General features: G+C 38.6%; 1 protein-coding gene across 1 annotated transcript; it reads left to right on the top strand.

Moving 5' to 3' along the window:
- Nucleotides 1-410: 410 nt before the first annotated feature.
- Nucleotides 411-27810, top strand: ART3 (ADP-ribosyltransferase 3 (inactive); the record flags this gene model as incomplete). The annotated part of the gene is made up of 3 exons (XM_080697639.1): nucleotides 411-479; nucleotides 6463-7174; nucleotides 27677-27810. The coding sequence occupies 3 exons, from the start codon at nucleotides 411-413 to the stop codon at nucleotides 27808-27810; spliced, it is 915 nt and encodes a 304-aa protein (XP_080553765.1).

Below are 27810 nucleotides of genomic sequence, written 5' to 3'. Positions count from 1 at the left end.
CTGGACAATTCATAGAAACTGGGAGCGAGGGGACCCATTTGAGACCATGATATTTAGTTAGATTATGTTATTTCCTGTGCATGCCGAGAAGAGATTCAGAGATAGGGACAAATTTGTCTCCTAGCAACTATGGTGGGAGAGATGACATGACTGGAGAAGTAAGGGAACGGGCAGGTTTAACTTGACCATTATCGATGAAGTTCTCTTAGGTGTTGTTTCCTCATCTCTAAAATGAAGGTGTTAAAATACTAGATGAAACCTAATGATTCTTGCAGCCATTAGGAATTTATTGATAATCACTTTCTGACCATCATGTCACTGTCACCCCAAATGAAAATACTGCTCTACTCCCCTGAACTTCTTTTACAAGTCTACTGAATTGCAATTTCTTCATTTTAATTTAAGGAAAAATGAAGACAGGACATTTTGAAATGGTCACCATGCTGCTGGCAGCCATTATTCTAATGGACTTCTTCCAGGTAATGTTGGGAATGGGGAGCATGTGGTCTCTGGAATGGAAGCTGTTAGTATAACATTGCCTGAGGCATCTGTGTGAAAAGAGAATAGGTAAACGAGTTTATTACAAGTAGCTTTTTAAGTTTGATGTATGTTAAATATGTTAACTGTAGAAAGTTGAAAAAATTAAAATTAAGCAGGAAGAGGACAGTAAAAGTCATCCATAATATCTCCACTCAGAGAGAAAGACTATAAGGTGTAGTCATATTTTGGTTTCTCTGTCTCTCTTTTTGTACTTATAGAAAATAGATTCGCATATTTTTTACTCTTTTATTTTATTTATTTATTTTTGTGGTACTCGGGGTGGGACCCAGGGGCTTTCTACCTCTGGGTTATACTCCCAAACCCATATCATACTTTATTTGGAAACAGGGTCTCACTGAGTTGCTGAGAGCCTCACCAAGTAGCTGAGGCTGGCTTTGAACCTGTGTGATCCTCTTGTCTCAGCCTCCTAAGCGTGGGGATTACAAGCATGCACCACCACGCCTGGTCTGACCTTTTTAAAAAATTAATAGTATGTTATATATTGGTTACATGGTTTTAAATCAAATTACATGTTTACTATTTTCTCTATACTAAGTTTTTTTTTAGTACCCTATAGGGGTGGAAACTTGGGACATTCTATCTCCAAGCTATATTCCCAGCCCTATTTTGTGTTCTTTATTTTGAAACCAGGTCTAAGTTGCAGAAGGCCTCACTAAGTAGTGGAGGCTGTTGCCAATAGCAGTCCTCCTGTCTCAGCCTCCCAAGTACTGTGATTACAAGCATGGGCCACCATACCTGGCTTATACTAAGTATTTTTCAGATTATTTTGTTTGCAAGTAAACCTTTAAATATTCTGTAACATATTTTTATGTAAAATACAAAACAAATATCTCATTTTATTTTCTCCCAACATTGTTTAGCTGTCACATTACCACTGAGTATTTGTGCTCTGGTTTTGAATGCCTTCTTTATTTATTTATTTTTTTTTACTCTTTAAAAATTTTTTTATTGGTGCATTGTGGTCATACATCTTAATGGGGTACAAGAAGATAGAGGCATACATACACATATCACCTACTTAGCTCTTACCCAATTCCTGTCCCACTTCTTCCCCCTCCCTCCATCTCATGTTTGGCTTAGTGATTAACATTGATATGTTCATTAATGTACATCATGTGCATTAGAGGAATGCCTTCTTTAAAATAACTTAAATTCTTAATATTTTATCTATTATAATTTAATATTTTGATCCATTGTCTAGACTCAAGAGAATCAGTGTATATTCTATTGTTTGAATATTCTGTTCTTTAAAATTGAGTGAGCTATATAATACATATGCTGCAAAAACACTTAAAATATGTATTTCATTCATTTTTATTATATTCACTATGCTGTGTAACCATCACTATTATCTAACTACATAATATTTCCATAGCCTTAAAAAGAACCCTTTAGCCATCAATAGTCAGCTATAATTTCCTCCATCCCTCATTCCCTGGAAACCAGTAATCTACTTTCTGTCTTACGGTTTTGCCTATTCTTGGCATTTCAACTGAATGGATTCTAAGTTTTTTTCCACTTAGCATAAAGTTTTTAACGCCTATGCATATCATAGTATGTACTAGTTGCGTGCGTGTGTGCATGCGTGTGTGCATGCGTGTGTGTGTGTGTGTGTGTGTGTGTGTGTGTGTGTGTTTTACTGGGAATTTAATCCAGTGGCATTCTACCTCTGATATACACCCCAGCCTTTTTTTTTTTTTTTAAACAGTTTCACTAAGTTACCATGCTCTGACCTCCAGTCTGCGATCCTCCTATTTTGGTCTACCAAGTACTGGGTTTCCAGGTGTGTACCACCATGCCCAGCTCCTCTTTATTTTTCTGTTGCTGAACAAACACTGTTGTTTGGATGTGCCACATTTTGCTCTTTTGCTGGTTAGCTGATGGAGGCTGGGCTGTTTCTGCTTTGTGACTGTGATGAGCAGTGTTTGTGTGGTGTATTCACGTTTCTGGGTGAGCAGTTTCTTTTTTAAAAAATTATAATCACAAAATCTTTACTGAAATATTTGGAGACTATACAAGCACTATTTTGTAGCCCTGCATAGAGGAGTTCACTTTATGTGTGCAGAAAATACTTGTGTAAATGTGAATAAGTTTGCAGGGGATATGCTTTATGCTACATGATAACAAAATTTCTCATGTGAACTGGTGTTTTAATTCTCTATGGTATAGACCTACAGTGGAATCAAGGTCATATGGTAACTTTGTGTTTAACTTTTTGAGATACTGCCAAACTTTTCCACAGTGTCTGCACCATATTACAATCCTACTGGCAGTGTACTAGGGTTCTAATTCTTTGCATCCTTGTCTTGTTATTTTTCTTTTCTTGGATATAAAGTCATATTTCATTGTGGCTTTTAATTTGTATTTTCAGTATTCCTTTGCAATAAAATTGTAATGCATTTGTTTTATTAATGTTTTATCACTTGTTTAACCAATTTCTCTTCTTGAACATTTAGGTCATTTCTACATATTTGTAATACATCTTTGGTAATTGAATTTCATCAGTATGAGCTTTTATTTCAAAGGATAAATCAGAGGAAGAAATATAATCAGCTTGTTCGCCTTTTTTACCTGTTTTTTAGTATCCATTCATTTGTCCCTGAATGGGGGTGGCATTTGTGAACTTTGTCACTGCTCAAAGCACACACTGTACAGAACACACAATCAGCTGTGGTGTCTGGCCAGAAAGTCTTGATATCTAATATTAGACATGTGGAGACTGGTAAGAGGCATAGGGAAAAAACAGGAACATATCAGATCAACTCTGATATGATGTGAGGAATGTGGGAGGTGGTTTCAGGGTCTCATGTTGAAATCTTAAAGATAAATCAGGCGTTGGTGCACTCTGGTACGTTCTGTGCTGCAGAGAAAGTATATTTATTGACTATGATACAACCATGATTTGATCTCCTTAAGCTCAAATTCCATGTCAAGAAACCAACCTACAAACCCAGGAGTGCAAGGGTCTTGGTGACTCCCCCAGCAGAATACACTTCTGCAAATAATCAAGACAGTCTCTGATGCTGGTTCACTTCCTGTATTTCTAACATGGAGTTAGTAATTCCTTAACCTTTCATAAGGGTTTGTATAAGAACAAAATTGCACTCTCTTAAAAGTGCTAATATAAGTGTCTTTATCACTTGAAACAATCTCAATTTTGAGAGGCAATAGAATATTATTAAGAGAACAAGACTTTGGAGCCAGACTGCTTAGGTTCAAATCCTAATTCCATATACTCTCAATCTATGCAGTTTAGTTTCCTTAGAGTTTTTTTAAAGGGTGCTGATGATAGTACCTACATCACAGGATTGCTGTGAGGATTACATGAGGTAATTCATCACTCAGTGCCTGGCATATAGCAAGAACACTGGACATGTTTGTTAGGTCTAGGAGCATAGCCAGAGAGGGTGACTGAGATGAAGATACCTAGGACAACCTTATGAAAGAGTAGATAGTCTTAAATAAGGACCAGGCCATTATTGTTGGTGGTTGGTTGTAGGCATTATGTTTTTAAGTTCGGCCTTAGGCATGTTACATTTAAATGGTCTTTGGGCATTCAAGTGGAAGTATCAACTAGGCAGCTGATATATAGATCAGGTCAGAGATATTTAGATGATAATTGAAACTATGGGCATGTGGGTTGGAATTGTGCCTAGGGATAGAGTTGAGAATTTTAAAATGAGTAGCCTTTGAAAACTCTTAACAGCCAGAACTAGTCGGATAGTCAAATGAGTCTAAGTACCCCCTCAGTGAGAGCTGAATGGGTAGAGAAATGAAGGTGGGAAACCAGAATAGCAAAGGTTGATGTAAGTGGGAAATGAAATAGAGATGTCAAAGACAGGTATTTCTTTTGAGAAGTTTGAGGAGGAAAAAAGAGTAGGAAGAAGATATAGGATCAAATTTTGAGTTACTTTTTTAAAAAATTCTCTCTTTCTTACACATGCATGCATGCACACACACACACACAGACACATTTTTTATAAATCTCTCACATAGAACTTTAACAGCTCCTCACTAAACGAAAGTCTCTTAACTGGTGTCCCTAAACATACTTATGCATCCATGTATCATACATGTATAGGATAGTAGAAAAAGAGGCCTTACCCTTTCATTTTAAAAAGCCATAAATAGTATTTGTGGGCAGATTCTCTGATCTTATTTTTGATCCATAAATCAGAGTATAGGTGGGGCGTGGTTGTAATCCCCTTGCTTGGGAGGCGGAGACAGGAGGATCGCACAGGTTCAAAGCCAGCCTCAGCTACTTAGTGAGTCTCTCAGCAACTTTGTGAAACCCTGTTTCCAAATAAAAAATATAAAATAGGTCTGGGAGTATAGCCCGGAGGTAGAAATCCCCTGCTTTTAACCCCCAGTACCACCAAAAAATAAAAATCAGAGTATAGGGTTCTTATTTAGTTCACCTCAGTTTTTTACCAGGTTTTATAACCAGGTGGTTGGGACTCAAGGATAAATATGATACATGTTCTGCCACTGAGAAACTTGCAGTATAATGCATAATTCCTATCATGACAATAATAATCAATAACCTCAGTTTATTGAAGGCGTGATATATAATGTACCAGGCACGGGCTAAGTGCCTTGCATATATTCATTATGTAATTTAATCTTCATAATCATCCTGCAATTAAAACATTATTTTATCCACCTTATCTTTACTTTTTAATGAAAAATTGAGACTCAGATATCAAATAACTTTCCTGTATGTAGTTAGAATCTGGTTAGTAATGGAAATGAAATTTAAACCCCGATCTATTTGGCTTTAAATTAATATTATACCACCCTGCTTTGTATGGCACATGAGCATGCATGTCATTTAAATATGCATTAGATCCCCGGCGTGGTGGCACACGCCTGTAATCCCTGTGCTTGGGAGGCTGAGACAGGAGGATCGCACAGGTTAGAAGCCAGCCTCAGCTACTTAGTGAGGCTCTCAGCAACTTAGTGAGACCCTGTTTCCAAATAAAATATAAAAAATAGGTCTGGGAGTATAGCCTGGAGGAAGAAAGCCCCTGGGTTCCACCCCCCCAGTACCACCAAAAAGAAAAAAAAAATCATTAGGTCTTTTTCATAGCATGTGACAGAAGCACAATTCAAAATAAATTAGGAAAATAGGGAACCTGTTAATTTTTATGACTGCACTAAACATTCAGATAGTAGAGCTATATTAAGAGGCTCAAATATGTTTTCCTGGCCTCATCTTTCTCTCTACTTCTCAGTTCTGCAAGTATTTGCTGCTCTACTTTCAGACAAAATTCTCCATGGGACTAAAAGAATAATTATTGGAAGTCCCAGCAAATATTATCCTTAGAGCTTACAGTTTTAGAGGGGGAAATATTCATTTTTTTCTTTTGGAAATGTTCTGATTGCTATGCCTTAATAACTTTCTTATACTTTGGGCTGAAAGCACAAAATCAGTCTCACACACGACATATGGTCAAGAGAGGGAGGGGCATGCTGAAAGGAAAAGAGTTAATATTTGCTGTTATGCACTTGCCTATTGTGTGCAATATTTTTCGTCTATTTAAAAGTTAGTTTTGACTAGTTGAGGAAATTCAGCTAAGGATATTGTTCAAAGCTAGGATTGCCAAGCTAGGACTGCCAACAAGTTCTTCAATTTCCTGTGTGTCGCTATCTTAAGATGAGTTACAGGCACAATCCTACCTATACCTCCACTAACATTGACTCTATAATTATATAATAGCTTAAAGAAATTGCCAATAGCAGTGGAAGATACTTCATACATAAAATTAAAATTCAAAGTTAGTTATAAGTAAGGAGAGATTGTTGTCAGGAGACGAGAGGGCAGGGATTAGCAATGTGAGAGAAAGTGATATATACTAAAATGTCTTATTTCAAGAGTATTCATTTTCTTTTCCTTTGAAGGTGAAGGCTGAAATGTTGGACATGGCAGATAATGTATTTGATGATGAATATCTGAAATGTACTGAAAGGATGGAGTCAAAATTTGTTCCCCAACTGCTGGAGGAGGAAAAAGGAAACCATCAACTCTTAGAGACTGTGTGGGAAAACGCAAAAGCCAAGTGGGCAGCCCGGAAGGCCCAGATCTCCCTCCCTATAAGTTTTAAGGATAACCACGGGATAGCCCTGATGGCATATATTTCTGAAGCTCAAGAGCAAACTCCCTTTTACCATCTGTTCAACAAAGCTGTGAAGATGGCTGGCCAGTCTCGAAAAGATTATATCTTTGACTTCCAATTTAAAGCTTTTCATTTTTACCTGACAAAAGCCCTGCAGTTGCTGAGAAGACCTTGTGAGGACAGTTACAAAAATGTGGTGTATAAAACAAGCCAGAATACTTCATTTACATTTGGAGGGCTCAACCAAGCCAGGTTTGGCAGTTTCACATTGGCATATTCAGCCAAACCTCAAACCACTAATGACCAACACATTGTGCTAACCATCTACACATGCTTTGGAGTTCCTGTTGATAAGTTTTTTGATAAAGAAGATGAGAATATTATTGTAATACCTTTGAATGAGGTTTTTCAAGTGTCGCAGGAAGGGGATGGCAATAACCTTATACTTCAAAGCACAAACAAGACCTGTAGTCATTATGACTGTGCATTTGTAGGTGGTAAGTGTCTCTTCTGTCTGTGCTTATTTGGGAGCAAAGGAGTAGGTTCTAATGTCCAGGAGAGAGCAGGTACTGGGAGTGAGAGGCATTGTAAAGGAAAATCACATTATACATTGCTAGTTATTTAATTTTATCAAAATAATATGTTTCCAGTATTACTACAAGTTAAAAAATAGAATAGTACTCCAAGGTAGTAGTTCTCAAACCGAGGCTGTTTTGCCTCTTCAGGGTCATTTGGCAATGGCCAGAAAAACTGTAGACACCATCTATTGAATTTCTACTATAGAGAATGAGTATTTAGCCTCATGTACCTTGTGTTAGTTAAGAATTCTCTATTGCTTTCAGCTCCAAAAGAAAACCCGACAGGTTTGTTGTTGTTGTTGTTGTTTGTTTGTTTGTTTGTTTGTTTTGGTACTGAAGATTGAACCCAGGGACATTCTACCTCTGAGCTACAGCTCCATATCTTTTATTATTATTATTATTATTATTATTATTATTATTATTATTATTATTTATTTGGAAACATGTTCTCACTAAGTTGTGGAGAGCCTCACTAAGTAGCTGAGCCTGGCCGCAAACCTGGATTTTCCTGTCTTCAGTCTCCCAGCTACTGGGATTACAAGTGTGCTCCACCACGTCTGGCTGACTGATTAATAATTAATGATTTAATGATTAATTAATGAGTCTGGAGGGAGGCTCTCGCTCATGTACATCATCAGTTATTAATGCCCTTTCTTTCTGTCCACCAATATTAGAATGTTGGTTTGGGGATTCATGTTTGCAGTTTGGCTATTACTGCTCTGAGCATCTATGTCCAAGACAGAATAAGGGTGACAGCCAAATCTGCCTGTTTAATAAGGACAGTAAAAGTTTTCCCAGAACCTTCAGGAGACTTTTGCTTACAGATCATTTACGAGAACAATTTCCTTTTACTCATAGCTACAAGAGAGTCTTGGGAAAAGGGGGTGATTAGCTTTTCTGCCCGCTGTAGTGTCAGGAAACAAGGGAGAAGGGAATTAGAAGTAGCTGTTACATAAATAAACCCAAAATATTTGATGACTACAACCCCCAACACAATGTTCATTTCCTGTTCTCTCAGTGTGGTAAAGATCAATAGTAGATAAATCAAAGAGTTGTTTGTGCTTAGGTACCTCTTTTCCCTAGGATTAAGTTATGATTTTTGCTTTTTTGGTTTTTTTAAAAAATAGCCCAATCAGTGACTCACCTCCAAATCTTCTGATAAAACCAGAAATCTATTATTACATTCAGATTCCTTCATGCTCTTTTTTGGTGCTAGGAATTGAACTCAGGGGCATTCTATCTCTAAGATACACCCCCATCTCTACATATTTATTTATTGAAACAGGGTTTCACTAAGTTGCTTAGGGTCTTGTTGAGCTGTTGAGGCTGGCTTTGAACTTTCAATCATCCTGTTTCGGCTTCCAAGTACTGGGATTACAGAGTTGTGCCACCATGCCCAGCTCTTTGTTGTTTTGTTTTGTTTCCTGGATATACCCCTCCTAGACCTTCCCATCATCTTGCTCTATAATGTGCTCTTTATACTTGCTGAATGTCCTGAAATCTCTTCACACCACCACATGGAGAATTTGCTTTTCTCCTGTGAAAGATTCCTATTTCTTGGATTTGTATGTCTTCCTTCAATTAACTCCCCTTTTTTTGGTGAATTTGGACTGGGGATTCTACAGAAGTGTTATGAGAAATGGTACACTGAAGCAAATTTTCTATGACTGCATATCTGAAAGATCTTTTAAGCTTGAATAATAGTTTCTATAGACCTGAATTTCTGTTTTAGTAATGAATTGTCTTTGGAATTTTAGAGACATTCCTCTAATGACTTTTAGATTCTGGAGCTGCTGTTCAAAAGTACAGTGCTACTCTTATTACTAAATCTTTGAATGAGAGGTGTGTGTGTGTGTGCGCGCGCGCGCGCGCATGCGTGTGTGTATGTGTTTGTGATTTTTTTGTGGTGCTTGTTATCAGATTCAGGGCTTCATGCATGCTAGACAAGCACTGAGTTACCTCCCCAGCCTGAGATCCGTTTTATAATCTGTGAAATTTAGAAGGTTTTCTTTTTATTTTCTTCCCTTTTTTTGCGGGGGCTATTCTACCTCTGAGCTATACCCCCAGCCCCATGTCTTATTTTGAAGCAGGGTTCTGCTAAATTGCTGAGAGCCTCACTAAGTTGCTGAGACTGTCTTTGAGCCTGCAATCCTCATGTCTCAGCTTCCCAAATATTGGAATTACAAGCATGCAATACCACACTCAGCAAGAAGTTTTTTTTTATTCCAAACATTCTTGATTTTTATGTTATTGTGCCATAGTGTCTATGAATAAAAGGTCAGTAAAATCCATTCTCTTATGGGAATGGCCTCCTGTTGATTTTCTAGCACTATTTCCCTGTAATCTGCTACAGGTGGAATGACAGCTGTGTAACCAGCAACACTGCCCATGGTCAACAAAAGCCTAGATCCATAAAGTGAACCTGAGCTGGGAGGATTATGAATGAGTTACAAATTCTTGGCAGAGACCATTGTTTTTGGCTTTCCTGAATGTAGTACAACATATCCAGATGTTTGTCCTTGCTGAGTACTAGGAGGAGAATAGGACTCTTATACCAATCATGAACAAGTTTTGCGAGTTCAAAAGATGCTGTCTTCTTATGTGGTATGAAGTTGTTAAACTAGAGGGTTTGTGCACCCATCTGTGTAATCTTGTTTTCTTGTAATTGAGCTATCATTTGGGGGGGGGGGCTAAAGGATTGGACTGCTGTGAGGATTTGCACTGAAAAGACATGTGCTTTTCTCCTACTAAGTAGTATGCTGTGCTCCCTGCCTTGCATTCTTCTTCAGAATTTAGTAAACTGGTAAAGAGTTGGCCTTCTGTGAGTATGACTGTCTAGATGAACCAAAACCTGCTGCTGGGTCAAGCAGAGGAGTACTTCAGTAGGCTTTGGAAATGGGAGAGACTTTTAGACCTTGGTTTGGTGTGTTCCTCTACTTCCCCCACCAAGTGTATTAGACCTTAACATCATATCATAGGCAGAAACCTTGCTGCAGCTGGGCTGACAGACATCATCCACTTTTGTGTTCTTGATGCATTTAGCTAAATGCTATGTGAAGTCCTTGGTTATATAAAAGCTCTGTCTATAAGCCAAATTGAATGCTAGTGTCTAGTTGATGTGTCACAGGGCAGTGAAACCCATAGACTCCTTGTGTTATGAGTGGAATTGTGATATAATAAAAGAGATGGAGTCCTTGGATTGGTTCTGAATGAGCCAGGGCTCAGTTCCACATGGAGAGGTGCATTATGAGCCCTGTGTGAGGAAGTGGGGAGGAGAAATGGGGATTAGGCAGAGGCTACACAACAGATTAATGTTCTGACAAGCCACAAAGGGAGGAGTTTGCAAAGGCTTATATGTGAAATGGAGTGCTCTAATTAGCTACTGCACTTGAGTGTGTTGATTGAACCTGAGCCTGGAGTACAGGATTTAATACTAGACTGGAATCCTTTGCTACCATCTAGCTGTAACTAATGGGAATGCAGGGTCAAAACTCTATGGTGATTAAAAACAAACTGTAGGGATTTTAAAAGCTCAAGCCAAGAGGATACAATGATAATCTTCTTCCCTTGTGCCTAAATTTAACTAGGCTCTGGATATAAAAAGACAGTATCTCTAAAGGGGTAAAAAAAATTGTACTTTACTAAATTGAGGGTGCTAAGCACAGTCCTATACTTACTGTAAACTTGCTTATGATTTTCAAGATAATATATTTTGTGTCAGTTGGGTGTGGTGGCTTATGCTTGTAATTCCAGTACTTGGGAGGCTAAAACACGAGGATCACAGGTTCATAGCAAGCCTCAGCAATTTAGCAAGGCCCTTCACAGCTTAGTGAGACCCTGTTTAAAAAAAATAGCACTGGGAGAGTAGCTCAGAAGTAGAATGCCCCTAGATTCAGTCGTATGTATGTATGTATGTATGTATGTATGTATGTATGTATCTCTTTCTCTCTGTGTATGTGTGTGTATATATGTGTGTTTTGTTTATACAAAAAATTACAAAACAAGTTAGCTAAAAATCGAAATAAAATTGTTAGGAAATGAGACTGCTAATACTCCATTAGATAATAAAATTCCTGTTGGCCATAGATATTAATTTTGGTATTAATGCAAGATAATGGAAGTAAACTCTTAGCCCTTTCTTATTCCTCAAGAGAAAATTACTGTCATTAACCACCTTTGATAATATTTTTAGATAGCTTTATAAAGATAGAATTTTGGTTGTGTAGTCAGGCTAATTTCCTTGTTGAAAATGATCTCACTAGCCGGGCATGGTGGTGTATGCTTGTAATCTCAGCATTCAGGAGGTTGAGACCAGAGGATCGCGGTTCGCGGACAGCCTCAGCTACATAGGCCCTTTGCAACTCAGACCCTGTTTAAAATAAAGAATAGAAAATAGGGTTAGGGGTGTAGCTTGGAGGTTGAATGCCCCTGGGTTCCATCGCTAGTACTGCAAAAAAAAAAAAAAAAAAAAAAAAAGAAAAGAAAAGAAAAAAGATTACTGACTAAAAATTTACACACGGATTGGGAAGACTATAGATAAATTGTAAATATCTATTGGAAAGCCATAGCTTTGGGATTACTGTAATCTCCATAAAAATATAGCAGTTTTATCAGAAGAAAACTACTTACAAGCAGAGAACTAGAGTACACATCATCCCCTGAACTGTCATTATTGTAATGAACAGGATTGACATAGATGATCTGGTCTTTTGGGCAATGTTCCTACAGAGAATCAATCTCAGTATACTGCTTTACATATTTCTAGAGTCAGGGGTCAGGGAATATCAATGTTCTGTAGTTGGGATGGTGCCTTATTAGAAGGAGTTTCTGAATGTTAATAGCAGGTATTATCCCATTTATTTATTGAGTTTACTGGGGCCTGTTGAGCTGCTCTCTGCCAAGCCATTTAAGGGGAAAGGAGATGAGCCTGTTGAGGCTATAATTTAATTCTTAAAATTCACCCTCAACCCATGGAGCTTATTACATGTATGTATCTCAATTGGTTCTGATTGATACCTGTTAGTATTTATTAGGAGCAGCAAAGTTATCTCAGATTGTTTGGGTTTTGAGCATCAATTCATGTAGCTAGGACAGATAGGGAATGACATAGCCAACATCAGAACTAAGTGACATCCAATTCATCATTATGAGTCAAGGCTCAGAACATTATGAAGGGTTTTCAGATTATATCTAGATTTATAGGAAACAAGAGAATTGTTCACCAATAACTCCCTCCATGCTCTCACTCAACAGATCTGTTCATCACTCTTGTGTCTGTCAGGGTTTCACCAGAGATCAAAATCATCATGAAGTTATATATATGAATATTTACTGAACGGAACTGGCTTACACTGTTAGGGAGCCAGTAAGGCAGTTATAAAATCCACAAGGCAGCCTGTGAGGAAATCCAGGCTGGGTCTATCGATGAGCTCATGCTGCTGTTCACTAGCAAAGCTGCTGCTGATGCTCCTCCTCCTCCTCTTCCTCTTCTCCTTTTTAAATTTTTAGAGGTTTTCTTCTGGGAAGACTTAGTTCTTCATAGCAACAACTAGATTAGTGTTTGAATAAAAACTGACTATCCTAGACAAGTTGGCAAAGGAAATTTACCTTCAACCTGTTTTAATCATCCTTTATTGAAAAACAAATGACTCCAAAACATACTGGGTTAAAAGAACACTATTGTCTTGAAGTTGCTGTGACTTAGGAATCCAGGCATAGCTTAGCTGGATCCTTCACTGGGTCTCTTATAATAATACAGTCATCTTAAGCTTGGCAGAGTTGATGGGAAAGGATCTGCTTCTTAGCTCATTCACATGGTTATTGGTAGGACACAGTTCTTCATGAATTATTCTACTAACATCTCAGTTCTTCATGAGCTGCCAGCTGGAGGCCTCCCTTGGTTTCTGGATAGATAGGTCCCTTCATAGAAAATCTTACTTACTTCATTAGAGTAAGCAACAGAGTCAGTTTTTTGCAGCCTAATCATGGAAGTGATATGTCATCGGGTTTGCTGTATTGTTTTCTAGAAGCAAGGCACTAGGTTCAGCTTGTGTTCAAGGGGAGAAGAATTTGCCATGGCAGGGTCCTTGGGAGCCATGTCAGAAGCTGCCTACCATAATCCTAAACCAATCCATTAGAGTCTGTCCCCTCCTTCCAGGGATAATCCACTTTCTTTGTTCTTCTCCTTTAATGATGAGTTCTGTGGTAACCTGTAGGGGCAAAAAAAAAAAAAAAAAAAAAAAAGTAGCCACAGAACCAATGGAAGAAAGCATCTAGTTTCATAAACCTTTTTTTTTAGGTGGTACTGGGGTTCCTGGAAGCCCTTCTACCTCCGGGCTACACTCACGGACCTATTTTCATAATTTTTATTTGGAAACAGGGTCTCTTAAGCCAGTGAGGCTGACTTCGAACCAGCCTGTCTCCGCCTTCCAAGCGTGGGGATTACAAGCGTGCGCCACCACGCCTGGCATAAAACTGTTGTTTTTTTATATTAGTATGATCTATTATTTGCTGAAGTATATGAAATTTTTATTTGTTTGCTAAAGTAAAAGCAAGTATTTGAGTGTTCATTCATACAGCAAGGTCAGAGTAAGCACATCTATTCAAGTATCTTCTTTCTCAGATCCCCCCTCATTCTTTAGCTCCCGATTCCTTGGTGGTTGGAACTCAGGTCATGGGACTAGTGTCCTTCTGAGAAGGGGAAAGGAGGCCAAGGGGCTCTTTCTCTGCCATGTAGAGACACAGTAAGAAGGCAGCTCTTTGCAGGCCTGGAAAGGAGCCCTCGGCAGGAACTGACTCTTCTGGCACCCTGATCTTAAGACTTCCTAGCTACAGACATCTGTAGTTTAAGCCACTCAGTCTAAGGTGTTAGGTATGATGGCTAAACCTGAGGCAACATCTTAAATCTTTTTGCTTTTGAACGTTTAACATGTAGCTGTCAAATATTTAATGTACTTCTGTGACAATTCCAAAATCCCTGTTAGTTCTAGCTTAGTTTCAATAGATGATATTCTCTGTTCACTATGAACGATGTTTTCTGCCTTCTTCACATGCCTAGTAATTCTGAATCAGGTGCCGCACATTGGGAATTTTACCTGACCTCATCGAAAACTAGTTACCTCTCAAAGGCCCACATCCACATGCAATCACAGTGGGGATGAAGACTGCAGCATATGAATTTGGGGACATAACACTTTTAGTAAGTGTAAATGGAGACAAGATATATTCCTGAACTTCCAGAAATACAAATACTGAGAAAATATAGATTAGATGGGATTACTGACAAACTAAACACAGCACTTGAAGACACAGGGGTGTGGTATGCAAAGAGGTTCACATGCTAATCCCTGGAACTTGTGAAACAGGTTACTTTACATGGCAAAAGAGAATTAAAGTTGCAGTACAAATAATCCTCTAGGAGCTGACAGATTACCAATAGCTATAGATTAATAAAAATATTTCCTACTATCGTTATATATAACAAAGCTTTAATCTTTGTGTTTCAGGACTAAAAACTGATGGTTGTGTGGGGAACATAGGTAAGATATTCTTTAAAGTAATTGGAATTTTATCAGTGTTAACATCTCACAAGTATGGGTCAGAGCCACTCCACCATATACTGTCAGCCCTCATTTTCTCAGGGCTAAATTGTACTATCTTTACTACCTTTTACAGGTGTTGGGCTCAGCCACTGCTGCACACTCCCTCAAATATTTCATTGCTCTGAGCATGCAGAGAACCTGCTACTCTTACCCTACCCTGTCCCTGCAGGAATTTAAGGACTCCTTAGTGCCTCTACATCTTTAGCCATTTCCCATCTGCAAAGAGCTGGACTTCCATTCCTGTGTTTTGATACATTAGGAATTAATATTTGAGAGAGTAATGAAGGAGTAGAGTAAATGTGACTCCAAGGGGAAGGATGGGCAGACACAACAGTAGTGAGGCATGTTTCTACTTTCTCAAGGGAAAATAGGAGGACCTAACAAGAAATAATCTTTCTTAGAAGACTATGGAAATATCTAGGAAGATAGGAAATTCTAGGAGTATTCAGGAAGAGCATTATCAAATAGGTCTAATAGATTGGAACCAAAGCTGCCAGAAAATGCCTTGAGTGATGCATGCTTTCAGTGGACTCTTTTGAAGGCTTTTTAAATTAAAAACTTTGGAAGCAAGAGTCCAGTTCTAGCTGAATTTCTGGCTACCTTTTCTATGAATTGATCTTCATGTAATTAAAATGATTCCATGTCGCCAGGCGTGGCGGCGCATGCTTGTAATCCCCGCGCTTGGGAGGCAGAGACAGGAGGATCGTGCAGGTTCGAAGCCAGCTGCAATGGCTTAAGAGACCCTGTTTCCAAATTTAAAAAAAAGTATAAAAATAGATCTGGGAGTGTAGCCCGGAGGTAGAAGGGTTTCCAGGAACCCCAGTATCACATACACAAAAAATGATTTCATGTCTATTTGTTTTTGAAATGAAAATTTATATTTCTCATAATAATATTTTGAATGTTTTTTTAAATGTAAGCCAACTCAAATCTTTATTTTTAGTAAGCATTTAAAAAAGAGGTTGAACCTAGCCAGGCGTGGTGGCACATGCTTGTAAAATCTTAGTACTTGGGAGGCTGAGACAGGAGGATCCATGTTCACAGCCAGCCTCAGCTACTTAGTTAAGCCCGCCACAATTTAATTAGACCCTGTTTTAAAATGAAGAATAAAAAATTGGGCTGGGGGTGTAGTTTGGAGGTAGAATGCTCCTCGATTCAATCTCCAGCACTCCACACACAATAAAAATATTGAGCCTGATATTCATATCTGAGCAGAGTAGCGTGTATACATATTTGTATTTCAGACTATTTTAAACCAACTTATGTCTACAACCAAGGTGAGTATGCTCTTAATTTTTTAAAAATAATGTTTACAAGGATGTTTAATAGCTTTTTCTTTATCAAATGTAGTTCTTAAGCTGAATAAAAGAAGTACTTTGCAGTTATAAAGCGGTAGCTTGGCAGATCTGAACAAGGGAAGAAAATCTATTCTGGGAAAATTTACCTCCCTCCAATAAGAGACTTAGTCTGCAGAGATCTGAACAATATGCAAATTTTCTGAGAAACAAAGGTAGTGGAACCTGAAGAACTAATCACCCTCGACCAGGTCTGGGTTGTCTATGGGTCATTGAGATTAGCCAGGGTAACACCAACATTCAAATTTAGGTAGAAAACTCAGTATATTTGCAACTCTCAAATATGCTGATGGTTGATATGTTTACCAAGAATAAAATCAACCTAGTCACAAATAAAGAAAATTACATTTATTTGGCGCTAATTAGAGTTGCATTCCAGGAAAACACAGATTTAAGCAATCCTGAAGATATGCTCCAAGTTATTACAAAATGGTGGCTGCATTGGTAGTTTTTTTTTTTTTTTTTTTTTTTTTTGGTGGTATTAAGGGTGAAACCCAGAGGCTTTCTACCTCCGAGCTATACTCCCAGACCTATTTTTTTATATTTTATTTGGAAACAGGGTCTCACTAAGTTGCTAGAGCCTCACTAAGTAGTTGAGGTTGGCTTCGAACTTGTGCAATCCTCCTGTCTCAGCCTCCCAAGTGCGGGGATTACAAGCGTGCGCCACCACGTCTGGCTCATTTGTAGCTTTAAACTTCAAGGAGAGTGAAAATTAGAGCTACGATGGGTATTGGTAAAAGTTAAGCTGTCTTGTAAGAAAGGGAATAAGTACTGTCTTGGTCTCTGGGTAGTTTGAGGGAAGGCGTTCCTTATACAAAAGGTCAGCAGAGGTTAACAATGTTTCAAAGGTCAACTGTCATCCTCCAGTGGACATCTCTGCAGCTCATCTGGGATCTGATTACTAATGGTTTCCCAACTTCATTTTAAGTGCTATTTTATTTTTTTCTTTGATAGGTATCATTTGATTAAAGTATCTGGGTAATTACATTTTTTAACTAGTTTTCACTAGTAGAGATATAACCACATCATTTCATTGCATTTTTATGTTTGGCCCATGTGGCTTCAGTAGGTTTTTCTTTTGGGGGGATAAAAAAAGAAAATTCAATCTTTTTATTTTTTTTATTTATTATTATTTTTTTTTTTGGTGGTACTGAGGTTCCTAGAAGTCTTTCAACCTCCGGGCTACACTCCCAGACATTATATATATATATATATATATATATATATATATTGGTGGTACTGGGGTTCCTGGAAGCCCTTCTACCTCTGGCTACACTCCCAGACCTATTTTTTACATTTTTATTTGGAAACAGGGTCTCCTAAGCCAGCGCGCGCGGCTGGCTTCGAACCTGCGCGATCCTCCTGTCTCTGCTTCCCAAGCGCGGGGATTACAAGCGTGCGCCACCACGCCCGGCGAAAATTCAGTCTTTTTAAAATATTCAATTTAATCTATATTCAGGAAGATACTCCCTCCCCCCCCCTTTTTTTTGTGGTACTGGGGTTCCTGGAAACCCTTCTCCGGGCTACACTCCCAGACCTATTTTTTATATTTTTATTTGGAAACAGGGTTCAGCGCGATCCTCCTGTCTCCGCCTCTCAAGCGTGGGGATTACAAGCCTGTGCCACCACGCCCAGCGATACTTCTCCTTTTGAAAGAAGCAAAGCCTTCTATGCCCCCACCCACCAAGGACATGCTTAGCAACTCCTCCTCTTACTGGCCATTCGAGTCACAAATTCTGATTGCTTCATAGGGTCCCCACTAACTACAAAATAGACATTTTTTTTTTTTTTTTTGCTTCCTTGAGAGTAGGAGGAGACTAGCTGTATCTGTGGTGGTTTTTCTTCATAAGATAGTTGCAGTACATTAGCCAAAGTATGTTTAGACTGTAGCTGACATTTAAAATTATTAGCAGTAGTTACTGGACATACCAAGTGGTTTTTTATAGCCATATTACTCAGAAAATTGTGTGTGTGTGTGTGTCTAGTATTGAACCCCAGGCTATTCTACCACTGAGCTATTTCTACCCTTTAACATTTTTTATTTTAAAACAGTCTAGTGCTAAGTTGCCCAGTCTGGCCTTAAATTTGTGATCCTCCTGTCTCAGCTCCCCCAGAAGATAGTTTTGCTGTAGTTATGGTAAGTCCCAAAATTTTAAATATCTTCTTTAAAACTTTTTTTTCTTTTTTATAACATTAGGTAAAGAAAACCAGGAACTTGAAGACCCTAGTAAGACATTTTCATCAACTCTGGGGGCTTACATTTTCACAACAGCTCCTTTTATGGGTAGGAGCAGGTGGACATGTTATATGTTAAGAAAAATTGGGAAGAAGGCAGAGCCCACCTTAACTAACGAGTTGGTATATGAGATAGAATTTTTTATTTTTATTGGTGATTGAACCCAGGGACATTCTAATTCTGGGATATATGCGGAGCTCTATTTTATTTTTTTTAATGGTCAAATTTATGTGTGTGTGTGTGTGTGTGTGTGTGTGTGTGTGTGTGTGTGTGTGACTGGGCGTGGAACCCAGGGACTTTCCTACCTCTGGGCTATACTCCTAGACCTATTTTTTTTTTAATACTTTTTGGAAACAGGGTCTCACTAAGTTGCTGAGAGCCTCACTAAGTAGCTGAGGCTGGCTTCCAACCTTTGTGATCCTCCTGTCTCAGCCTCCCAAGCGCTAGGATTACAAGCGTGCGCCGCCATACCCAGCTGGAGCCCTCTTTATTTTGAAACAAAATAAAAAGAGAGTTGCTGAGCGATATTCTACCTCTGGGATATATGCCCAGCCCTTTTTGTTTTGAAACAAAAAGAGAGTTGCTGAGTAACTCACACTGAGTTATTGAGGCTGCCTTCAATTCTGTGAACCTCCTGTCTCATCCTCCCAAGTACTGGAATTATAAGTGAATGCCACCATGCTCGGCTCAGATAGGATTTTTTATAAAAATGACACATCAGCTCTGTGCCTCTATTCAACAATCTTTAGGTCATCCCAGAAAATAAAGTACAGTGAGTACAGTGTGACTATTCCACAAACTTTTGTACTCTACAGTGTTGGGCAGAGTATAACAAATAACATTGCTTTTTACCTAAATTAAAATGACAAATCTCTGTGTTTATTTCTGCCTACAGCAATCTGAATAACAGATGGTATTAGCAATACCCATTTGATTATTGAAAAGTGTAACTTATCCCCAGGCTTTTATATTTCTTTCTTTTTTATTTCTATTGTGCGTGTGTGTGTGTGTGCGTGTGTGTGTGTGTGTGTGTGTGTGTGTGTGTGTGTGTGTGAGAGAGAGGGGGGGGGGAGAGGAGGGAGGGAGGGAGGGAGGGAGGGAGACTGGAGATACACTAAGGCAATGTAAATAATAGGAGCTAGTGGTACATTCATTGGTAGAGCACTTGCTTATTAGATCCCCAGAAACCTCCCCCAAAAGGTATAAAACAACATGTAGAATACATAACTTTATAAATACATATGTACATTATATATATATGTTCAAGAAAATTGAAGGGAAATACACCAAAAATTTTAAGAATGGGTATCTTTACGATTTGAGGGTTTAGCTGGGCATGCTGGCTTACGCTTGTAATCCCAGCATTTGGGAAGCTGAGACAGGAGGATCTGGAGGATCTGGGTTCATGGACAGCCTCAGCTACTTAGTGAGGCCCTCTGCAACTCAGTGAGACCCTGTTTCAAAATAAAGATAAGGAATAGGGCTGGGGTGTACCTTGAAGGAAGAATGCCTCTACAAAAAAAAAAAAAAAAAAAAAAAAAGACGAGAGTTTCAGTGATTTTTTTTTTTTTTTTTTTTTTTTTGTGGTACTGAGGTTCCTGGAAACTCTTCTACCTCTGGGTTACACTCCCAGACCTATTTTATATTTTTTTATTTTGAAACAGGGTCTCTTAAGCCAGCAAGGCTGGCTTCGAACAAGTGCGATCCTCCTGTCTCCGCCTCCCAAGCGCTGGGATTACAAGCGTGCGCCACCACGTCCAGCTTCAGTGATTTTTAACTCTTAATAATTCCAAGTATTTTTCCAAATTTTCTATAATTATAAGATATGCCTTATATAATCAGGAAACTTTTTTTTATGTGTGTGGCACTGGGGGTTGAACAGAGGTATTCTGCCTCTGAGTTACACCCCCAGCCGTTTGTTTGTTGCATGGTACTGGAGATTGAACCCAGGGGCATTCTACCTCTGAGCTACACCCCCAGCCCTATTTTTATTCTTTTTTTTTGGGGGGGGTGGGTCTGGGGATGGAACCCAGGGGCATTTGACCTCTGAGCTATTTTTGATTCTTTATTTTGAAACAGGGTCTCACTAAGTTGCCGAGGGCCTCACTAAGTATCTGAGGCTGTCCACGAACCGTGATCCTCTGGTCTCAGCCTCCCGAATGCTGTGTGCCACCACACACACACACACACACACACACGCCAAGCATATATATGTATGTATGTATGTATGTATACACATATATACATATATACACATATCATGACAACTTTGGGTCAGGGTGTTTGGATTAAACTAAAAATAAAAACAAAAACAAATCAAGCACTGTTTGCTTAATGTAGGAGATCCTGAATTGCTAGCCATAGTTCTCACCATAAGTTAGGCTCTAGTAGGTTATCTTTCCCGTCCTCCCTTTACCCTTATCTTTGCCATTTTGAGAGTTTTCTGAGTTTTCTTCTATAAAAATTCAACTATAAGGTTAAATTAAGTTTTGAAGCTGAATGCATTTTTTACTAAATAGTTCTTACTGTTAGGAGTAAAGGGCTAGCGGTCCACTGTCTTTCCTGGTAAATGAATCATCTTTTTCTTGCTCTAAAGACTAGCTATGAGGTAAGTAGGAGACACAAGGACTCCTAAAATGAAGAACATAGCCCAGCATGGAGAGTTTGGTGAATGAATTAAGCTAGAACAGAGGGTCTTCACAATTATTTGGTACTTTTCTTGTTCCATGCAATGTACCAAACATTTTTATGTAGTAGTCCTTTAATCCTTGATTGTTATAAACTTACCAGGTAAGTATTACTTCTGTAAAAAGGAAGACTTGAAATTCATAGGAATTAAGTACCCTTCCCAAAATCATGGGGCTAATAGCTATAATGACAACAAAGACTTCTATTCAGAACTGTTTCATTTAAAAATGGACATCCTAAGTCTGTCTATGAATATAAGGTTGGAGAGGTATGAGTTAGATCATGGAAGTCCTTGAAGTTTAGCTTAAGGAGTTCAGACTTTATCCTGTTGGAAAATGAAGAGCTATTGAAAGGTTTTTGTCATTGCTATTTTCTTTTTTCCCTTCTCTTCCTTTTCATGTCCTTTCTTTTCCATTTCCCTTTTCTGTTGGAGATGGAGAAGGGAAGACAAAGGGGGGCATTAACAGTTCAAGACAACTGATTAACACTAACATATTTATTTCTGCTTTTCGGAGTGAAAATCCCTGATTCCACTGGAATGACTGGTAAGATAGCTTCTATTTACTCTCTGAGTCCAAGCATGGGGTGAGAGCGATTCCTCCAGCATTAAAGAAGATATGTTATAACTGTGTGCCAGTTATCTACAGATTCAGCTAAGCAACAGTGTAGAGAAAATGCTTCTCCTCCCTAGCATTTATGTATTCTTGGAGCACTTGTTTCTGGGACAGGAAAGTTAGCTGTGCTGAGGACATGGCTAAGGGCAAGACTGCTGGGACCTGGATGTGGTAGGCTAGTAGCTTCCAGGTTGTACAGCTGAATTTAATAGAAATTTCATTTTTTTCCCCACAAACCATTAGTTTCAGTTAACAACTCCTTGTTTGGAATCTCCAAGTAACCAAATAGTACTCTGGTATAAACACACAGTAAGGTGCTATGGCAGAAGACTCCTTTAAATGTGTGCAGGTCTAGCACAGTGAGGTTTTATGGAGCTAAGACTTTTCAGTCAAAAACCAGAAAGTAGCTGGGTACGGTGGTACACACCTGTAATCCCAGTACTTGGGAGGCTGAGGCAGGAGATTGCAGGTTTGAGGCCAGCCTCAACAATTAGCCAGACTCTCAGCAACCTAGTGAGACTGTTTCAGAACAGAATAAAAGAACTGTAGGTATAGTTAAGAAGTAGAATGCCTTGGGTTCAGTCCCCAGTAGAATAAAAACAAATCCCAAACAAAACCAACCAGCAATTACAATGTAGTAGGACATTTGGGGCTTGTATCTGTTGAGCTCATCAAACAGAAGAGTTTGAAAATTGTACTCACTGGAGCTGACTGAAAATCACTATAAACTTCTTTTTCATTTAGGAATGGGAACCCCAGAACCTCTTCCACAGCCTGGTAAGCACAGAAGGCATGGCACTGTATACAAGAGCACATGAGTGCGTGCGGGGGTGGGGGTGGGCTACGTTTTTACCCAGTGTTTGTTCCTCAGTATTCGTGCTTCCTCAAGTCTGTTTCTAGCATTTTACCATGATTTAATATGCCTATAATACAAAGCATAAAAATAGATATTGTAAGAACAAGAACTGTAGCTGAGGACAGGGTCATTTAGGGGCCTTGAACTTCTGTGTCTAGAGAACCTGAGCAGTGAGTCCAGTCAGGCTCCTCAGAAAAACCACAGAACCTTATGCCTTCAGGGCAGGAGGCAAACTAACGCCTTCCTTAACTTCTTTATTGGGACAAGGAGAAGAAAAGTGGACATGATATATTTTACCAGATAGCGATGGCAGTAACTACACCTCCATGCCTTAGAATTGTTATCCTTCAAATATGGCTGACATTTGTCATATTTAATTCATGGGAATATCTGTAAGGATTATAAAACCCACAAATGCCCCTAATACATAATTAAAATTCTTTCTTTTGAGTTTATGGAATACTTTTAAATCATATTTTGTAGATTTTGTTACTATTGGAATGATCATCTATAAAGAAATTCTATTTTTCAGCATCTGCTAAATTACATCCATACACAAAATACTGACCACTGCCTCACATTGCTGTCTACAGAAACTGCATGCCGTGTGCAGGACAGCTTGGCAACAGTTTATTGCAGACAAAGTCTCAGAAAAAGGGTCCAACAGCTCTTTTATACTGACCTAGATTATCACCAATCGATTTATTTGGCCACGATTTTAAAGGAAACCTCTAGTAATACCGATGACATATCCCTTCCACTGTATTGCCCCACATTTGCAGTTTTCTCCTCAAAGTCTTGATTGTCACAGCCGGGCCGGGTGATACACACTTGTAATCTGAGTACTTGGAGGCTGAGACAGGGGGATCTCAGGTTCACAGCCAGCCTCAGCTACTTAGTGAGGCCCTCCATAACTTAGACCCTTTTTCAAAATAAAACATAGGGCTGAGGTTGTAGCTCGGAGGTAGAATGTCCCTGAGTTCAATCTCTAGCACCAAAATAAAAAAAAAAAAAAAGTCTCGATGCTCACACCGTGGTAGTCTGAGCGATGGCCACAGAGCAGGATGGGCTGTGGAGATGTACATCTCTGGCTTCAGGAAGTCTCTCCTCTGCTTTTTCCTCTGGGTATTAAGTTATTTTGTGTGCCTTTGCTTCAAGAATGAAATGAGGACTAATGAAATAAAGTACTGACAACTTAATAGTGGTTAAAACAAAAAAAAGGGAACAGAAGCAGTCACTATAATCTGAAAATCTTTTTTTTTTTTTCATTCAGGAATAAAAGTGATACAAACGGATGAAGTACCTGGTAATACATTTTGTATTGGGATGGTGGAACATGGGATTGAGTCCTTTATCACAGTCATTCAGTTAGATCAGGCTTAAGGGGTCTGGGGAAGATATCTGGGCAGGACAGCCGGTCTGCATGCCAGAGGGGAAAATGTTGAGAACTCTTTTAGTGTGAGCAGCAAGCTGCTATGAAGGTCCTCTGAGCCAAGTGGAAAAAAGGTGCTTGACTTGAAACCTGAATAGTTGTCCTCAGCTGTGTTTATCTGTTTCCACATGAGGCCGGAGGCTTCCCAGGGAAAGATGGAGTGGTGAGGGAATCTGTAGACACGGGAATAACATCATCAAAGAAATGTGAAAAAGACAGGTATAGTCCCAGCACTTGGGAGGCTGAGACAAGAGGATTGCAGGTTGGAGGCCAGCCTCAGCAACTTAGTGAGACCTTTTGCAACTTAGAACCTGTTTCAAAAGTAAAAAGGGCTGGTGGTGTAGCTTGGAGGTCTAGTGGCCTTGGGTTGACGCCACAAAAATTTTTAAAAAGGAAGTATGAATTAGAACTGTACATGTTATGAGGCCAGGCATTCTGTGCTCCTGATGACACTACCCTTTTGCTTCCTCCTCCAATAGGCCACTAGGTTTTGCTGAGTCTGTGCTGCTTTCTACCCTCTCTTGGAAAGCTTGCAGGTTTTGCAGGGGATTTTTTTCTTTTTCCTGGTACTGGGTATTGAATTCAGGGGGCATTCTACTTTCTTGCTATACCCCAGGCCATTTAATTTTTTTTTTTTTAATTGAAACAGGGTCTCACTAAGTTGTTGGGGGCCTTGCTAAGTTGCTGCGGCAGTCCTCAAACCTGCAATCAAGCTGTCATAGCCTACCAAGAACTGGGACAAATGTGTCACCATACCGAGCCTGGCGCAGGGTTTTTAAAAGGAATTGTCAAGCCGGGCATGGTGGCGCACGCTTGTAATCCCCGCACTTGGGAGGTGGAGACAGGAGGACCGCGCAGGTTCGAAGTCAGCCATGCTGGCTTAAGAGACCCTGTTTTAAAAAAAATACACACACACACACACACACACACACACACACACACACACACACACACACACAAACAATAGGTCTGGGAGTGTAGCCCGGAGGTAGAAGGGTTTCCAGGAACCCCAGTACCACCAAGGAAAAAAAAAGGCAATGTCAAAACAGTACACAGTATCTCACTGGATCCAGTAAATGTATTGCTCTTGCCACTTCGGAGATGAGGACATGGAATGGAGGACTAGTAAGGAACTTGAGAGAAGCTAGAGACAACCAGGAACCAAATCTTTCAAGTTTGTTTCCTTTCTGCCATATGACACTTGTCACCTCTATCCTGGGCTATTAGAGTTGACATTTGGCTTTAAAGTTTTGAAATGTGGAAATACCATATTTTAATACTAAGCACACACTTGGAAGCAATATAGCATAATAATTAAGAGCAGAGGTTTTGAAAATAGACATTGCTACCAGTGATGATTTCTGTGATTTTATTTATATTTTGAGGGACATCTATAAAATATGGATAACTATACCTACCTAATAGAATTTAAGAAGTAAAACTGAAACAGGTGTGTGGTGATGCACACCTATATTCCCAGTACTTGGGAGGCAGAGACAGGAGGATCACAGGTTCACAGCCAGCCTCAGCAAATGAGACCCTGTTTCAAAATAAAAAAACAAAAAGGGCTGGGGTGTAGGTCAGAGGTAGAATGTCTCTTTGGATCAAATCCCCAGTAAACGCGCACACACACACGCACCAGAAAAAAGAAAAAGAAGTCACGTACATAAAGCATTTTCATAATGAATGACAGATGATAAGCACTGAATAAATGGTGTATTAATGTTGTACTTGGGAATCAAGAGTTCAGTATGTAGAAGGCAGTTTTTTGGTAAAGAAAAATTTAACCTGACTTAAGTAGAAACACATATTCATGAGAATTTTCCAAGAGCACAAATGACTAAAGATTAAACCCTTCTACAACCCCAGTATACCACTAACCCTACAACCCTGCCCCTTATTCCCAGAGATAACCAAGTTTGCTTAATTTTTATTGAATCTTTTTCTTTTGGATAATAGGTATGTAATGAACTAACTGAAAATCTTTTTATTTTTAGAAGACAGAAGTCAAGGAAATATCAACAATCCTAGTAAGAAATATCTAGTCTTTAGTTCATAGATATCAAAATATATTATCATGTTTATATATATATGCATTATATTATAGTATATATTTGCATATATTATTATATATTCTGGCAATATAAGGTGAGAAACTTATTTTTCCTAATAAAAAGAGTGAAGTTGCAAGAGTTGAAGGCATTGCAACAACAGAGTGTAACATATTCAACTGACTATATGTGTTTTGTGGCTGTAATTAGAATAATAATTTCAACTGTGGTTAGAGGTTGTGCTATTTTAGAACAGTTCTTAATCTTCTCAACCCAATTTTTTTATAACAAAATTTTACTAGGACCATATATTATCCTGAACTAAGATTCATAAATCTTATTTCATCCGTAAAGTCATTGTAATTATTTTATAACTATTTTTTAAACAAAATTACATACATTTCAGTAAACAAATGCTTAAATTGTACTGAAAGGTTTAATGACATAGAAACATGCTACATTTATGCAAATAAATTTGAATTAAAAAAGATTGGAGGTTATACAAGAATTTTAAGAAAATGAAAGTGAAGAAACAGTGGACACTAATGTTTAATGTTCATTAAAACTGTCTAAAAGTACTTTGTTTATATGTAAAACTGCTTTAAGGTCTGGGTGTTTATTACTATAAATAGGTTTTTAAATTAAATATATGTCTAGCAGTGCATTTGAAAGTTGTGAAATAAGTAGATTGCTTTTTCTTTGTGCAAGACTAGATATCCAGTCCTACCTCCATACCACTGTTGCAAAAAAAATAATAATCCTGCCAGTTATTCACATTAATGTCTTCTTGAGGACCAGTGGTCTGTTAGTAACATCCTATTGCATGAGTATACCTGCCTGCCTGTCTCTCTGTCTTTATAGATAAAACTGAATGTTTATAACTATGGCATGTAAAACTGATATGAAGTCTTTATAAAACTTACTGTTTCTCTTGGCTTTACTTAGGAAATCTGACTAGTTATCCTCTTTGGATAAACTTTTGAGTCAACCATTCCCTATATAGTCTGTTTAAGCAAAAACAAAGCCATAAATAAGTTATGTGAGTTTATGGCAATGTGAAGCAAATTACTCTGTCATTAGATGTCACTGCTCCTCTAGAGTTCAGATGAAAAAGTTCTTCAGAGCCATGCATGTAAGGAGGAAAAAGCATTTATTTTTATTGTCCAATGCATAGGACTGTTTTAAAATGAAGCTATATCCAGTCACACTGGTAGCTGCTCAGATATGCGGGTGTAATACATTGCCCTACTTGAAACAGAAGAGACAGTTTAACTTACATGCATATATAGAAAATGGAAATAGAAATTGCAAAGAAGTACTAGAGAATTTGAACAAAGATATAATTGTCTCAGATATATGGTAATTAGAAAGCCTGTGAAATCTTGGATAAAACCTAGAGTAGTAGCATATCATGATAATATATATTGAAACAAAACAAATGAACTATGTTTATTTGAATGTTGTCTTTCAATGAGTTTCTAATTTCAGTATTGTTTATATATTCAGGATATATGGTATAGGTGAATGATACCTGATAGCAGAAATGATGTGTCAGTGACTGTGTTCTCATTAACAGCTCTAGGTCCAGGTCCAGGTCCTGTTCCTGTTCCACATCCCAAAACCCATCCTTCTGCATCCTCTGGCAAAATGCTTCTTCCACCGTTTGGGACAGTCATCGTTTTAATCATTGCTTCTGCTGTAAATCTTTTTATTGCTCCATAG

The sequence above is a fragment of the Muscardinus avellanarius genome (genome assembly GCF_963383645.1).
Source record: "Muscardinus avellanarius genome assembly, chromosome: 6".
NCBI classification, from domain to species: domain Eukaryota; kingdom Metazoa; phylum Chordata; class Mammalia; order Rodentia; family Gliridae; genus Muscardinus; species Muscardinus avellanarius.
The sequence above is the reverse complement of the archived record's forward strand: the minus strand, read 5'-3'. Positions and strand labels throughout refer to the sequence as shown.